General features: G+C 33.9%; 1 protein-coding gene across 6 annotated transcripts in view; it reads left to right on the top strand.

Annotated features, from left to right (window-relative positions):
* The window catches only part of CEP350 (centrosomal protein 350), a 155,174-nt gene that overhangs the window by 24,141 nt on the left and 113,292 nt on the right, over nt 1–17,741 (top strand). Inside the window, exons 2-7 of one of the 6 annotated variants that reach the window (XM_081824786.1) lie at nt 1,812–1,897; nt 2,878–2,921; nt 5,007–5,121; nt 6,208–6,367; nt 9,924–10,537; nt 15,807–15,920. In XM_081824786.1, coding sequence (XP_081680912.1) covers nt 1,825–1,897; nt 2,878–2,921; nt 5,007–5,121; nt 6,208–6,367; nt 9,924–10,537; nt 15,807–15,920 — 1,120 coding nt within the window. In that variant the 5' untranslated portion in view covers nt 1,812–1,824. Of the gene's footprint in view, nt 1–1,704; nt 1,898–2,874; nt 2,922–5,006; nt 5,122–6,207; nt 6,368–9,923; nt 10,538–15,806; nt 15,921–17,741 lie in introns of those variants that run through there. The other 5 variants (XM_081824788.1, XM_081824784.1, XM_081824787.1 and 2 more) reach the window with 5 other exon arrangements.

The raw sequence follows: 17,741 nt of genomic DNA, 5'->3' as shown, positions 1-17,741 counted from the left end.
AAAGATAATTCACACATGAAGAACTAAGATTAAGATCTATGGTAGAATGTTTAGTCCTGCTAGCAATCTGTTGAATTCAAATTAAAACAACCATTTTCTTCCTATTAAATCAGCAAGTAAATAGAATAGATATGATGCTGAATATTAAAAGATGTTAATGAAACTAGTAGGCTCATTGTAAATAAAAACAGTTGTAAATTATAAATTGGAAAACAGTTTAACATTGGATCTCAAGAGCAGCATGTTCTTCACATTCTTTAGTTCAGTTTTAATATTACACTTTGTAGATCCTCTTCTACATAAATCCAAATAAGCAAAAATTCACAGATACACAAATATGTTCATTTCAGTGTTACTTGTAATAGAGAAAATGAGGCATAATATTGTACTGGTAATCTATTGCTATGTAACTCCACAGAGAACAAGCAATGCCTTTTGTGACCTAGACTTAAAAGTCACATATTGTCACTTCCACCACATTTGATTTGTTAAAAGTATATCCTTAAGTCCAGTCTACATTTAATGGAAGAAAATTAACCTCTACTTCTTGAAGAAAGGAGTATCAGAGAATTTGTGAATATATTTAAAAACTACCACAAACATCCAGCAGTTAAGTGGGACACAAAAATAAAAATTGTTTACTTTTTACACAAATTAGAGTAAAAATGGGAAAATTAGAAAGAATAGAAGGGACTATCCAAAATAGCTTAATGATCGTATTAAGATTTGGGGAATAGGAATGAGTTTTCCCCTCCTGTATTTTCCAAACTTTCAGTGTTTTGTGAGTTTTATAACAGAATAATTCTATATTCATAGGAAAATATGACTATTATCAAGCTGTCTAGTCAGCATAAGCAGATCATGATCTTTCTCTTTGAGTCATGATATAATTTTTTCTTTCATTTTTTGTTATGATAAAATACACAATATAAAATGTACCACCTTAACCATTTTCAGTGTATAATTTAGTGGTATTAAATACATTTATAGCATTGTGCAAGCGTCATCACTATCCATCTTGCATCACTTTCCATCTTGTAAAACTGAAATTCTATACCCATTAAACAGTAGCTCCCCAATCCTCCCTTCCTCAGCTCTTGGCAACCACTATTTACTTTTCTGTCCCTATGATTTTAACTACTCTAGGTACCTTACATAAGTGGAATCATACAGTATTCACCTTCGTAACTGGCTTATTTCTCTTAGTTGATGTCCTCAAAGTTCATCTGTATTATAGAAAATGGCAAAATTTCCCTCTTAATGCTGAATAATATTCCATTGTATGTATATACCACGTTTTACTTACCTTTTCATATGTTGATGGACATTTTCGTTGCTTTCATTTTTTGACTATTGTGAACAATGCTGCTACGAACATGCGTGTACAAATGTCTCTTTGAGACCCTGTTTTCAGTTCTTTTGTGCTGGATCATATGGTTAATTCTATTTTTAATTTTTTGAGGAACTGCCATACTGCTTTCCATAGAGGCTGTATCATTTTACATTCCCACCAACAGTGCACAAGAGTTCCAGTTTCACCACATCAACACTTGTTATTTTCTGTTGTTGTTTTGTTTCTTTGTTTTTGATAATAGGCATCCTAGTTGGTGTGAGGTGGTCATGATAGACTTTTTAATTTTTCCAAGGAAAAATAAAGTTACTGGATTATAAGGGACTCTAAAGAGGGCATAAAGGTAACTTTTAGAGTTGACAAAATCCTTTTCTGACTTTCATGAAAGTTAAGATAAAAGTATTTTCTTTACTAATATTATAATATTGATGTTTAATGAATGGTGATGATGTGATTGTAGGTAATTTGGCAGGATGAGGAGCAGCAAATCAAAAGAGGTGCCTTTACCAAATCCAAGGAACTCTCAAAGCAAGGATACTGTTCAAGGTATGATTTGTTTTTTTTTAAACTTTAGAACTTAGTGCCTGCCTTGTTTAGGTCATGTGTATAAAATCCTGGACTAATCAATAAATGAAAATTATACATATACTTTGATTTATAAAAAATGGATAATTTTTGAAGTTCAGTTTGTTTTAAATATGCAAGGTACCTCACCTTCAAAGGTGTCCTATGGCAAACCGTTTCATAAAGGAAAACAAAAAAGAATCAGTATATGTAAAATTGGTTTTACAGAGTTTCTTGGAAATTCTGATTAATGTCAATAAATGATATAATATAGCTCCTAATACAGTTTTAGACCTATCGTGCACAGATAAGAAAAGGCAAAGTCTCATTGAACTTTTTTTTTTTTAAATGATGCATTGGGGGTTACTTTAATTAGGACATGATATATTTTGACGTGCATTGAAAAACTAGAGTATATCTGGAGGAAGATTATCGGGTTTATGAGGGATCCTGGAAATCATGTCACATGAGGAACATTTGGAGGGAAGGATGATTTAAGGGAACTAGGTGGCCTTGTACCATTTGAAGGGCTGTTATCTGAAAGACTAGATTTTACCTTTGTTTCTACTGGTAGATTGAGGTGTGGAGTAATTTTCTAATCTTTTCAACATCATAATTGTGAAATACACTACAATACAAAATTTTTTGTTTAGGTCACTGAGATAAATCGAGGATATTGCTTATTGTTGATGTCTGATGGGGCTATGAGTGGGGGTGTTGTCCTAAGAACTAATAGGATCAGTGTCTAATACAATTCTAAACTGTGTACTAGGAAGCTTGGCTTTATAGAATGGGAAAAGAACCATGTTTTGGTTCAATATGATAAAGCATTTGCTGAGAAATAGTTCTGCCTAATAAAATGGTTCTCACACTTTTGAGTGCATTTAGGAGCTTATTAAAATGCAGATTTTGAGGACTACTTTAGAGATTCTGATTCAGTAAATATCAATGTTCCCCAGCAGATATAACCACATCGTGGGATGCACTTTCTCAGACTAAGGCTGCTGTAAGTAGTTAGAGCTTCCATTTATTTCTTTCTGGTTTAAAATTAGTTTCCTGTTATGATTGAATAGATTAAATTTTTTTCTATAGTACTTTTTTCATAGGAAAATAAAGATTTTGGTAAGAAGTGAAGTACCATATATTACAAAATGAACATTAATAATGACTATTAAATAGTAAAAGGATAATCAAGACACTACTTTAGGTATCAGGAACATTAACACTATGGCATATAAAATACTAAAATAATTTGTGCTGTTTATTCTCCTTTAATAAATTTGTTCATTTGGTATATTGAAATGAAGATTTAAAACAAAAATGATTTGGGAATGTGGGGCTTTGTCTGTGTAGAAGGCCCAGAGTCAGAGAGGAAAGGAAAGGAACAGTTTCTTTAATGGACTAGGTATTACCTCTTTTGTGGCAATGGCAGACTGCTTTCTCTCAGTACTGCTGAAGAATAACTATGGGCAACCTGTTTTCATTTGTATTCTGTCCAGTCTTGTCAGGAGTTTAGGAATCCAAATTTGCCAACTGATGCATAGTCCCTTTGAAGGGAGATTCTTTGCTTTTTCTTTTCTTTTTCATTTGCTCTCCAGGAAAATTACTCTCCTAATATGTCCTTTCTTGTTTTCTTTTGTATCCTACCTGAATTTGAGTCACCTGTTTCTTTACTGTGTGAATATGGTATTTTCTGTCCCCTAATCTTTTGAACTGGTATGAAAATGCATCTGGAAAAGGTACTATAACCTAGATTTGGTCATAATGTAGGGTCAAATACAACATTACACATGAGCATTATATATCTACAATGTAGGAATAGTTTTTATCTCCAGTTTAATTTAGAGTTAACCTAATTTAGAGCTGAACTGTTAATAGTCATTTTTCAAAACTATTGTGTTTTTAGAAATTATTTTTAAGGCTGATAAGGGGCTTATACTATAAATGGGAGAAAAAGCCTGATACAGATTATGAAGATTTATTCCAATTTTGTGAGTACATTGTACCACAAAAATTTGAGAGAAGATAAATCAGGATTTTACATAAAGTGTTTATCTCTATGTGGTGGAATTTTGATGATTTTAATTTCGCTTTTTATACCTTTTCTGTGTTTTCCAGGTTTTCTCTTGTAAGCATATAATTAGGAGAAAATGCTTTATTAAATAATTAAGAACATTGGTGGTTTTACCAGAAGTTGACTTATATTGTAAAGTGTATGGAAACCTGAGTTTTCTATCTTGTGAATTTTATCTTTATTGTGAAACTTATTTTATAGACATAAGACTATTAAAAAGTTGTAGTTGTTTGAACAGTTCTAAATTTTATTTTATTTTTATTTTTATTTTTTAAGATTTTATTTATTTGACAGAGAGAGACACAGTGAGAGAGGGGAACACAAGCAGGGGGAGTGGGAGAGGGAGAAGCAGGCTCCCGGCCGAGCAGGGAGCCCGATGCGGGGCTCGATCCCAGGACCCTGGAATCATGACCTGAGCCGAAGGCAGACGCCCAACGACTGAGCCACCCAGGCGCCCCAGAACAGTTCTAAATTTTAGTCCATCTGAATTGTTCTTTCCTAATTTTTGCATGTAAAATGCACAGGATATATAGCATAATGATATGTGACATACAATGTTAGAAAATGTACTGCTTGCTTAAAAAAAACTCAACAATAAAAAAAAATAGGTCAAGAAGACAAATAGAAACTTTTTGATATTCTTCAGAATCTTTTTGATTTTCTTGTCCAAATTTGGGCAGCATTGTACCACTTCTTACTATAGGTGAAGTAATAAGTAATGAAAAAACGAATATTGAAAAAAAATATTGAAAAAATTCCTGAGTTGTTTTGACTTTGGAGAAAGGTATTGGACAATATAATTTAAATAACTTTGTAAATTGGGGCGCCTGGCTGGCCCAGTCAGGAGAACATGTAATTCTTGATCTCAAGCTCATGAGTTCAAGCCCCACACTGGGCATAGAGCTTTCGTTTAAAAAAAAAAAAAAAGTAAAAAATAAAAAATTAACTATGTAAATCAATGGTAGCTGGTTTATTTACAGAATTAACCTATTTGTTGTGATGGTGTTTAAACTTTAGCTGAGACACATTGAAAACAAATTAGAAGTAGCCCCTACAAGTACAGCTGTGTTTGATTCTGTCATGGATACCAAGAAATCTTCTGCAAGTGCTACCCGAAAAATAAGTAGAAAAGGTATGTATAAAGTTACTTCCAAAGATACAAATATATTAAATATAAATTTTGATATTAGTTTTGTTTCAGTTTAATTTCTCTTTATAGTCCCTTATATTTGCTAGCTCTTTTGTCAGAGATGATACCTCATCAACATTTAATTTTTTTTGTCTTTGGTACTGAGTAGTTATGAAGCTGCCTCATGTTCAGTGACTGTAGATGATGTTTTCACCATCTTTTTTTTTTTTTTTTAAGATTTTAAAATTTATTTATTTTAGAGAGCAAGAGCGAGCAGGGGGAGGGGCAAAGGGAGAGGGAGAGAATCTCAACCACGGAGCCCATTGTGGGGCTTGATCTCACAACCCTGAGATCATGACCTGAGCAGCAATCAAGAGTCGGATGCTTAACCGACTGAGCCACCCAGGTGCCCCATGTTTTCACCATCTTTTGATCAGGGACTTTAGCATCACTACATCACCTTTGACAGTGAGTTTTCATTGGTTTTTAGTGATGAGAATTTGATTTTAAGTGTTTGGAATTATCTGTGTCTTTTTTAAAATTCATAGATCTATCAACTTTGAGATTTAGTTGACTTAATGAGTTTTACATATTTTTAGGGGATTTTAAATCATAATTGGAATATCTAATAGATACTGTCATTGATTGACAAAATACAAATACTTTCTTTGATTATCTTTCATATATGTAATTCTGTGGTTTCTTAATTAGTGGGCTAAAACCTAGAGGTTAGTACTTTTCATTAAAACTAAATTTTTTTTTTTAACCTGTGAGTCTGATGGGTTTTACTTGATAATTCTTTTTTTAAGTGAGTGGCAGCGTTTGACAAAAAATTTTATATGTAGAGTTTTTCATTGTTTGGAATAGTTTTTTCTCTATAGATTGAGTTACTATAATAATTTAACCTGAATGTTTCTCATCTACTTATCATATAACATCCAACTAGAGAAGCCAGAAATAATAAACATAAGAATAAAAAAGAATAAGAATAAAAAAAAAAAAAAGAAATAATAGATACCTGTTATTGTCACAAATACTAGTCAAATTCAGAGGCAGTCGTATGTTCTTACAGATGTCCTTTTTCTTCAGATGGTAGATACCGGGATGATTCTTGGGCTGATGCTCCAACCGCCAAATCTTGCACATCACGGAAAGAGAAATCCCGGAGCCCTCTCAGAGTTACCACCCTGGAGAGCAACGTAAAGAAAAATAACCGTGTGGAGTTTCGTGAACCTTTGGTTTCTTACAGGTTAGTGTTCAAAAACAAATTATCAAGTAGGTTTAGCCTGTAATATTTACAATAAGATTATGGTTTATTTTCTGAGTTTTTCATAGCACTCTGACTCTAGTATTATTACCTCTTTCATTTTCCAAAAGGATAAAGCAAAAATCTTTTATATTATGAAATACTGACTTTCCACTCTTTTACAGATTAAATATTTGGGGGGAAGAAGTAATAGCCCAGGCTAAATAAACACCCTTATATGTATTTAGCGTTGAAGCGATAAAAATGGTGAAGAAGATACAGAGAGAAGGCCAGGGAATTAATCTGGGTAAAAGTTCATAGTTTAGTAAAAGGAGAAAGAAAAAATGTGAATAACAACCATTGTAATATGTATGTTTCCTGCAGACAGATTATTCAGTCTCTGGAAGTATGGATATTTTTTTCCTTAATATCTCAGGTTAGGTGTTGTGCATAATGAACTTTTTATAGCTTAGTTTCTTCTTTTTTTTTTTATAGCAGTAATCAGTTACCTAAAATTTCTTTCCTATTGAGAATGTGAGTTGGTTTTTTATTTCACTTTGTTGTTAGTGGCTCCTTTCAGCAACTTATTTTATCAGATGTTCAGGAATGATGTATGAGTTTTGATAGTATGGATAATATCAAATGATACGTATTTTTGTTAGCTGGTAATTTAGGATATTCAGTAGATAAAATGATAGAATTTTATATTTGAGGAACATTTTACTAATGTTACAAAATATGTGTTAATGCTCTCAGTATAGCAAATAGTCATAAGTAATAAACACTGGACCTTTTATTTCTTTGTTTCACTTATTAACATTTTTAGTGTTATAAAATGTCAGTCAGTAAGTCAAGGAGTTTCATGATGGTGCCAGATATTACTGGGTGTATGTTTGTACTCTTAAATTTGAGATAAAGAATTTGGGAGATGGAGGTAGATCATGGGTTCATATCAGTTCATAATATCAATATTTGATTTGATACAGTTTTGAAATAATCTAGGTGAAAATATTCAGTAGGCATTTGAAAATTTGAGCAGGAATGTGTGTGAAAAGGTCAGGGCTGGGAATATAAATTTGGGAGTTTTTACTAGTGTTGAAGCGATAAAAATGGTGAAGAAGATACAGAGAAAAGGTCAGGGAATTAATCTGGGTAAAAGTTCATAGTTTAGGGGCGCCTGGGTGGCTCAGTCGGTTAAGCGGCTGCCTTCGGCTCAGGTCATGATCCCTGGGTCCTGGGATCAAGCCCCATGTCTGGCTCCCTGCTCAGTGGAGAGCCTGCTTCTCCCTCTCTCTCTGCCTGCCTCTCTGCCTACTTGTGCTTTCTCTCTCTGTGTCAAATAAATAAATAAAATCTTTAAAAAAAAAAAAAGAGAAAAGTTCATAGTTTAGTAAAAGGAGAAAGAAAAAATGTGAAAAATAATCAGAGTTCAGAAGTCTTTAACCACACAAATATTAAGCAACTTGCCTGGAAACATAATCATCATCGGAATTGAAACTATAAATTACTCTTTATCCATATTCTGGTATTCTTCCTGCAAAGAATACTACTTGATATTTAAAATTTTGTAAATTATATATCTTTTAGGATTAAAAGAAATACCCATAGGATAGCTGTGAATAGATCGTCCTTCACCTGGCTGACTCCATCACTTAAGACTCACTGTAGCACCTTTTATATGAAACATTGCCAGATCTGTTTCTATTCCACTCCATTCCCACAGCCTATTTAATCCTTGTTGTGTGCTCTTATAATACTCTATAACTTCCTCTGTTAAAGCATTTTCATGTTGCATTATATTTTGATTCCATATCTACCCATTACATAGCTTATGTAAGGCTGTAAATCTATCTTATTCTCAAAACATTAGCTTAATGCCTGTCATTTACTAAGTATTCCGCAAATATTTTTTCCTAACATTTATTATGAAAATTTTCATATTTACAGAAAAGTTGAAAGAATTGTGTAATAAACACCCTTATATGTATTTAGTAAATATTTAATGAATGAGTTAATGAAAGACTGAAATTACTTTTTTTTTGGTGGCGTGGGCTCAACTGTCCTTCCCTTTTTAAGATTGTGACATGTTACGTAAACTACCTTTTTATGCTTTATTTTATTCTTTATATGTGCTAATTTTATACCTAAATTATTTTAACTATGAATTATTGTGGTCTGGTAAAGGTAGTGCAAATAACTGAATTTAGTCTTGATCTCTAGTGGAAGCTACAGGATTCAGTTCTCAGCCCCCATCTTGTTTAATAATCAACCATTCAGAACAGGGTCTAATGTTCTTTGGGTCATGGATTCCAAAGAGAATTTGATGAAAACTGTAGACTATCTCCTTAGAAAAATGTACATACCCATAGACTCACAATAGATATAATTACTATATTACACTATAACAGAATTACGGCTTTAAGAATTTTTGTGGTATTTAGAGTTTTATGCCTTTACACGAAACATCTAGATCAGTGGTATATAATAGAATTGTTAACGTGAGCCACACATAATTTAACTTTTTTAGTAGTGCGATACCTAGACACATGAAGATGTTTTACATTCTTTTTTTGTTGTCATTGTAAGTCTTTAGAATCTGGTATGTAATTTACATTGTAGCATATCTCCCATTTGGGCTAACCACATTTCAAGTGCTCAGTAGCCACATGTGGCTAATGTCTACACTTTCAGACATTGCAGATCCAGATTGTTATGTTCACTTTTATAATTTTGTTGGGTATTTTTCATCAATTATGTGCTCTTCTTACTGCTGAGGCTTGTCTTCATTAACCTCCCTTTTAATAAACTGTTTCTGTTCCTAAAATATAACTTACTAGAATGATCGTATAAATAAAATAATAAATAAATAGAATAAAATAAAAATAGCCTCTGGAGGAAGACTTCTGCTAATGTTTTTATGAGTAGAGAATATGGACTTTGTGAGGTACTTTGGCAATGCCTAGTCTTTGCTTACTCCACAATTTCTAGATGTGCTTTACATTGTTTGAAGATACCAAAAAAAGTGGCCTGTGGTTCAGAGACACTTAACTTTACTAACTACATTTATTTGGAGGAAAATATTTATTATACCCCCACTTTACTTCTACTTCCAATCTGTTTGTTCATTTGGTACATTATTTAGAAGTTACAAATACAAAATTTGAGAACTTTTTTTCCTGTATTTAAGATTTCATAGGGGGAACAAAAAGATTTAATAGAGAAGTAAAATATACATTTTGGTAATAGATGTCAAGTGAATATCCAAAGTCAGATTGTCATCCTGTTTTCTGTCATCCTATATCTCTCCATATATCTTTTGCATATTTCTTATAATATGCAGATTAATGATTTAGGTTATTTGCCATCTAACTTGATAGAGGGTGCATTGAGCATTGAATCTTAATATTAGTAATGGTTATTTTGTTATTTAACCTACTGGAATTCCAAGACTTTTTTGGGGTCTCTAATGTTAGCTTAGAGTTCCCCCTTCAGTTTGTACGACTGGTTTCAATTTGGTTTTTGAAATCTTTATTCAAAACTTATTATTTTTTAATAATAGGGAAATCCATGGTACAACTTCCAATATAAGTCCTAGCCATCTAGAGTCAAAACATGTATATTGTGTGGATGTTAATGAAGAAAAGCCTGAGAACAGGAACCGGATGATATGCAATCGAGAAGAACAGAATATACATTGCTGTGATTTTGAGAGCTCCCAGTCATCTGTCATCAATGATACAGTGGTTAGGTTTTTAAATGATCGACCAGCAATTGATGCATTGCAAAATTCTGAATGTTTGATTAAGATGGCAGCTCCTGTGAGAACTGAGGAAGAAAATCCTAATAGAGCAAAAGGAAATGAGAAGGCTTCTGTAAGTAACATGGGCCATGATGTTGATCCAAAAGTGTTACGGATAACTGACTCTTCTCCATCCTCTACTAGTACTTCTAATTCCCAAAGGTTAGATATCTTAAAGCAGCGACAACATGATGTCAAACTGGAAAAACTCAAGGAGCGAATAAGGAAACAGTGGGAACACTCAGAAGAAACAAATGGCCGGGGTCAGAATCTGGGTCATATTGACCATCCAGTAATGGTTGTTAATGTTGATAACTCAGTGACAGCAAAGGTCAGGAAAGTGGCAACAGCACCACCTGCTCCAACATATAAAGGTTTGTAATCAGTCTTTGTGTCTTTCTGTCTCCCTGCCTTCTTGTCCCCCTTTCTCCCTAGGATGTATTTGAATAGAGGTTATTATCTTCAGAACAGGGTGTGATTCTCAAATCAAATGCTTAAGAAATTAATTCAAGGTACAGGTTAAAAACTCAGATTCTTGGATGCCACACTGGACCTAAATGAGAATTTCTGGGTATAGAGTCCAGAATTGGAATTTTTAACAAGTCCCTCAGGAGATTCTTACAGTTTAAGAACCCCTATTTGAACAGTTAATAAGTTGAACAAAAGAGAAAATAAGAATTAGTACCATTTTCAGAGAACTGGAAGAATATTACTCTTATTCTGCCATTGTATTTGGATTGCTGTTAGGCATTCTTTCAAAAGTAAATATTTAAAAGATAATTTAGTCAATTCCAGTTACATTTGGTTACAGAATATTTTGGCACTGATATTTTGATCCTGTTGTTATTTTAAGTTTTGAGTTTTGACAAAAAAGGTTTTCCCCCCCATGTTTGAGAAATATTTAAATCAGATTTATACCTAAAAAAATTTTTTAAAATAAATCAGATTTATACCAATATAGATAGATTTTCATTGAGAAAATGCTTTTCCCAGAGAATTTCTGTTTTGTAGGCAACTCAAGTTTTTACATATAGTGGTTTTAAGGAGTTTGTATTTTTATGTTCCTGAAATTATTTTCAGGGTTATTCATGCATGTGAAGTTTTTAATATAAAGAGTTGATTCGGGGCGCCTGGGTGGCTCAGTTGTTAAGCGTCTGCCTTCAGCTCAGGTCATGATCCCAGGATCCTGGGATCGAGCCCCACGTCGGGCTCCCTGCTCCCCGGGAAGCCTGCTTCTCCCTCTCCCACTCCCCCTGCTTGTGTTCCTGCTCTAGCTCTCTCTCTGTCAAATAAATAAATAAAATCTTAAAAAAAAAAAAAAAAAGTTGATTCATTGACCAGATTAATCTCTGTTAGACTTTTGTCATTAAAACTTCTGCTACCATAGCCTTTCTTTTGTGATACTTTTCAAAGTTCAGTTTTTCTAGATCAGTATATAAAGATCAAAATATTATCAAGATTCATTTTTTTCCTGTTAATTTTAAGTTGTTAACAAACTAGGACAGTTTTTGCTATAGTTAATTTTGTTTTGTATTTTTCTACCAAGTCTAACTTTTCTCTGACCAGCTTTGCAGTTCTTTGTAGTCCTAAGGTGTTTAGTCTTTTTCTCCAGAACAAATTTTGTACATACAGTTAGAGGAATTAATCCATTTTATTTTGTGTTGCTTATCATGTTTTGCTAGTGCTATTCATTGTGAATTAGGTAAAAGATGGATGATTTGCATTTTATTCTTGCTAACTTGTGATAAAATTGTGAGCAGTTACCTTTAGGGAATACTGAAAACTTGCTCTGTTATCCAGGATTGGTCTAATGTATTATTAATTAAATTATTTCATATCCTTCTAGTCATTTGTGTACCATGTAGTAATTGTCCACACTGTTAACAGAGCAAATAGCAAATGGTGGGGTCAAAATGTTCTTGTTGGTTCTGAGATAGTGATTATCTAGAACTTTTGCTATACTAATGTCAGATCCATTAAATGAAGATTGTACATTTAAGATGTGTTTATTCTGGAAGTCAAAGTTCTGAAATTCCAAAAGTTAGTCCACTAAGGCAAACTTAAGATGGTTAACTTAAATCCATATTTTATTTAATAATTTACAAAAATCTAAAAATTAAAAATAGAACAAAACAAAACACAACCCTAAGAACCAGAGTGAAAATCTTAAAATCTTAACTTCCTTTGAGTTGGTGGCTGTATTTCCCATATATTCTCCTTTCAAGGAAACATTTATCTTATCAGAGCCTTTCTTTATATTTGCATTTTTACTTATAAATTAACTTGAAGAAACTTTCAATATCTACAACAGCTTTTTTCTGTCCCCCAATTTTAGAGTAGTCCCCCCTTTACAATTTCCGCAGTTTCTGTTACCTCCTGTCAATCATGGTGGCTTATTAATTTTTAATATTTTAATATTAAATAATAAATAATTTAATATTTTTAATATTAAAATATTTTACAAATAGAACTTTTGGGGGGCTAATTTATGAAATGTAGCATACATTTGAGAAATCATAACAATATGGTTTCCAGTGTCCTGAGCAATGGATTTATTTTTTCCAACAGTGAAGAACTATTTTTTGTCAACTTTTTGGCTTGTAAATGTAAATGAAAAGGATCTTAATATGCTGTATTCTAAAGTGACATTTTAATTTCATTTGTTCAAATACTTAATAAATATACTTGGTTCACAATTCAAAAGATGAAAAGGGTGTACCTTGAAAAGCTCTTGTGCTCCAACTACCTGTTCCCTTTCTGGAGATTACTTGTGTTAACAATTTATATATCCTTCCGGAGATAATTTTTGCATACACAAACTGTGTGTGTTTATTTTCTTTCTTTTTTTTATAACTTTGTTAGTATATAAGCCTATTCTAAACCTTGGTTTTTCATGTATGTTTTTTCTTTCTTTAAAGACATAGGAAGTGTTCTGTGATTCTGCTTTAAAATTTGAAGTGTGAACACAAACAGTGTTTATGTGATTTTTGTTTTATACTTAGTTGTTTGCATACATTTTTCTCCCTGGTGTAAATGCCCATGAAGTTTACGACCTTATATTGGTCATCCTTATTTTATTTCAGAGCCTAGTACAGTGTCTTGAACATAAATGCACCATAAATTTTTTATTCTATTTAATAAATTCAGCTAGTAAGAAAAAAAGGGGACAAAGAGTGGAAATATAATAGTCCCCTCTATCCTTGGGGGATACATTCCAAGACCCCCAGTGGATGCCTGAAACTGGACAGTACTGAACCCTATAAATACTCCTTTTTTCCTATACATACATGCCTATGATAAAGTTCAGTTTATAAATTAGATACAGTAATATATTAACAACAATGACTAATAATAAAATAAACAATTATGACAATGCCCTGTAATAAAGGTTATGTGCTGTCCTCACCTTGTTGTGATGCTGTGAGGTGATGCGGGCCTGTGTGAGGAGATGGAGGGGGGACGCGGGCACTCCTGTAGCATTAGGCTACTACTCTTGGCCTTCTGACAACGCGAGGATCACCTGATCCTGCAGCCTGGTTGACAGGAGGTAACGGAAACTGCGGGAAGTGTAAAGGGGGGCTACTCTAAAATTGGGGGACAGAAAAAGAAACTGTTGTAGATATTGAAAGCTTCTTCAAGTTAATTTATAAGTGAAGATGGAAATATAAAGAAAGGCTCTGGTAGAGAGAAATGTTTCCTTGAGAGGAGAGGGGAAAAAAAATGAGAGTTGAATGTAGAGACATGAGTTGGGGGTGATGGTGATGAAAAGTTGAGAGAGAGAGAGAGATTGGCATGGGATTGCCATACTTTCTTATTACAGACCATAGTTTGCAACAAACTAGATGCTGCATTTATAAAATTTCTCCTCGTATAGGCATGATTGCATGCCCCTTGCCACAAATATCAGGTGAAATTAAGCTTATGCTATTGTGCCCCAGAGCTGAATAGGTTAATTTCTATTAGACATATAATCAATTTAGTACATTTTATTTAACACTTCTAGAGTGCTTTTACCAATTTCTGACTCTAGTCTATTCTTTTTTTAAATTTTTTTAAATTTTTTTTTTTTTTTTGAGATTTTATTTATTTGTGAGAGAGAGAATGAGAGAGAACATGAGAGGGAGGAGGGTCAGAGGGAGAAGCAGACTCCCCGCCGAGCAGGGAGCCCGATGTGGGACTCGATCCCGGGACTCCAGGATCATGACCTGAGCCGAAGGCAGTCACCCAACCAACTGAGCCACCCAGGCGCCCCTCTAGTCTATTCTTTACATTGATTTAATTTTACAAATATTTATTGGCTGCCAATTCTTTGGTAAGTTGAACCCATCTGAAAATATAAATCTTTATACTACCCTGGTTATCATCCATACTCATTATTTTATTATTTTGTAAAATAACATTCCAAGTTTAGGGTATTTCTTAAAGAGTAGAGATCAGTTCAAAATAGGAAATCAGAATATTAATCCCTAGGAAATAATGTTTGTTGATTGTTGAGAAATTGAACAAATATGTTTTCAAGACCTGTTTTCCACACTTTGGGTGCATTTTGCTTGTGTAGATAGCAGCTTGTCTGTTTGTTCAGCCATAGGCAAAAATCAGACAGTAGCAATTAATGCCTCTCTCCAGAGAAAGAATTAGTGTTGTATCTTTCTTAGTCCTGAGAAGAGTAGTTCTGTGTCTGAAATCCATAATTTATGAATGATATTCACTTACCATTTAATTTAGTGCTTCTCCATTTCTAGTCTTTTTGAACAAATGTATATTGCTTCATCTCAGTGAAGCTTACTTGTTCCAAAGAGTATTTACCAGTACATTATGTGATAGCTAATTATGCATCCTTCTTTAAAAAGCTTATAAAGTTGCTCAACACCATTTGTTATTAGGGAAACACAAATCAAAACCACAGTGAGATACCATTCACAACCACTAGGATCCTCATAAAAACAAGAGACAATAACAAGGATGTGGAGAAATTGGAACCCTCGTACATTGCTGGTGAGAATGTCAAATGGTGCAGCTCCTTTAGAAAATGGTTTGACAGTCCTCAAAAAGTTAAACATGAAGTTACCATATGACCCAGCAATTCCACTCCAAGGTATAATATGCAAGAGAATTGAAAACATATGTCCACTGGAAAACTTGTACATGAATGTTCATAGCAGTGTTGTTAATACTAGCCAAAAAGTAGAAACAGTTCAAAGGTCCATCAGCTGATAAGTGGATAAACAGCGTTGGTATATTCATACAATGCACTGTCATTCAGTAATAAAAAGAGATCTTTGATACATGTTACACAGTCATTGAAAACATTGTTAAGTGAAAGAAAGAAGGCAGACATAAAAAGCCACATATTGTCTGATTCTATTTGTATGACATGTCCAGAATAGGCGAATCCATGAAGATGGAAGGTAGATTAGTGGTTGCCAGGGAATAGAGAGAGTGATGGAGGAGTGGCTACTAATGGGTACAGGAAATTAGATAATGAGGATAAGTCCATAGCTTTGTGAATATACTAAAAACCATTGAACTGTATACTTTAAAAGAGTGAATTTTATAGTATGTTAATTATATTTCACTTAAAAAAGTGTAACAATTTGTAAAGCAATTTTGATAAGAATGTTTTGTATTGTTGGTATAAATTAGGCTTCAATCCTTCAGAGACCAAGATTCGAACACCTGATGGGAAAGTGTGGCAGGAGGCTGAATTTCAAAACATGAGTAGAGAATTGTATCGAGACTTAGCACTTCACTTTGCAGGTGAGAGTAGAGCTTTCTTAGATTTTGCATATTTTATCATGTATGCTATCTAACATCATATTTAAACATAAAATTGTCACCTAACTAAAGATATTTCCCTTTTTTAACTGCATGGTATACTTAAGTTGTTGTGGTTTCAGTCATAAGGCTCTCTTAGCCTCTAGGCTCTCCTCCAGGATTAAAATTAGTATACATGTCTGATGATACAGAAACTAGGCTATTTTTAACCTGAGGGACTTTCAAAGTCAGGCCTGTCTGATTTGAAGGAAACGTAGCTGAGTCTAGTTGAAATTTATTTCTACTAGACCTCTGAGATCTTTGAGATGGTCAGTAATTTGGCAGGCAGCAGATAAGATGATACGAACAAGAGGGCAAGATGCAGAAAGAAAAACATCAAAGGAAAGGAATACATTTACAGAATTGGAAATAGAAGGGATTTATGAAAGATTAGAAGAGGGAAATAGGAAGATCATATAATAATGTTACTAGTTATTGAACACTTGCTGTGATTGGGGGCAAGGTGCTGCATTCTTAGACTTTTGTATTTTTTTATAGTTGTGGAAATGGAGGCTCACAAAGTAATTTTCCCAAGGTTGTATAGGGTAGTTTAGAATTGAAGCCAAGATTCAAAGCCAACCCTGTCTGACTCTAAAGCTCGAGACTACTAAGCCCCAGTGGAGATTTTACTAGTAAATTTTGTGGTATTAAGTGTCCAGTTTTCCTGCTATTATTACTGGAACACTATTTAGAATTTTTTCCCTCAGGTGGAAAGGGAGTATAATATAATAGTTAAGAGCAAAGATTGTGGAATCAACTTAAAGTTGAGTCAAGTTCTAGCTCTGCCTCTTATTACCTATGTGTACTACCAGTGTTACATAACCCCTCTTCCTTGGTTTTCTCATCTCTAAGATAGGGATAATTAACAGTATTCCTTCATAGGTCAGACTAGTAGAATGATGTACACCAAAGAATTCTTCAAGAGGTCTATTAAGACTGCCTTCTCGGGGCGCCTGGGTGGCTCAGTCATTTAAGCGTCCAACTCTTGATCTCGGCTCAGGTCATAATCTCAGAGTCATGAGTTTGAGCCCCGCTTTGGGCTCCATGCTGAGCGTGGAACCTGTTTAAAAAAAAAAAAAATCCTTCTTTCTCATGGTGGTTGAACTCTGTTCTTTTGACTAGGACTGACCCATCTATTTGTGTTTTAGATTCCATTTACTCTTGTGTACTTAAGGACATTACTTTGTCCTTACTTCCTTTCTTTTGTGTCATCAAGTTTTCCTTCTCTACAAGGGCATGCCCATCAACACACTGATGACGTGCTGTTATCTCAGCCATCATAAAAGAACCCCTCTTTTGGCCCTGCTCTCTTCAGTTATTGCCTTGTTTCTCTCCTATTTACCTTATACTCATCGTCTCCAGGTTTTTTCCTACCTTTCACTCTTGAATCCTTTCTATTTGGTTTTTGCTCCAGCTTCTCTGTGGACTGCTAATTTTAGGGTCATCAATGACTTCCGCATTGCTAAATCCAGTGTTTAATTCTCAGTTGTCATCTTGATCTCTCTGCAACAATTAGACATAATCAGTCACTTCTTTCTTGGAACTTTTTTTTTTTTTATTTATTTTATTTTTTTTTTAAAGATTTTTATTTATTTATTTTGAGACAGAGAGAATGAGAGACAGAGAGCATGAGAGGGAGGAGGGTCAGAGGGAGATGCAGACTCCCTGCCGAGCAGGGAGCCCGATGCGGGACTCGATCCCGGGACTCCAGGATCATGACCTGAGCCGAAGGCAGTCGCTTAACCAACTGAGCCACCCAGGCGC

Source organism: Leptonychotes weddellii, chromosome 6 (assembly GCF_054177405.1).
Source record: "Leptonychotes weddellii isolate Sample4059 chromosome 6, ASM5417740v2, whole genome shotgun sequence".
Taxonomy (NCBI): Eukaryota; Metazoa; Chordata; class Mammalia; order Carnivora; family Phocidae; genus Leptonychotes; species Leptonychotes weddellii.
Note: the sequence above shows the minus strand (reverse complement) of the source record. Positions and strands in the feature narration are given on the sequence as shown.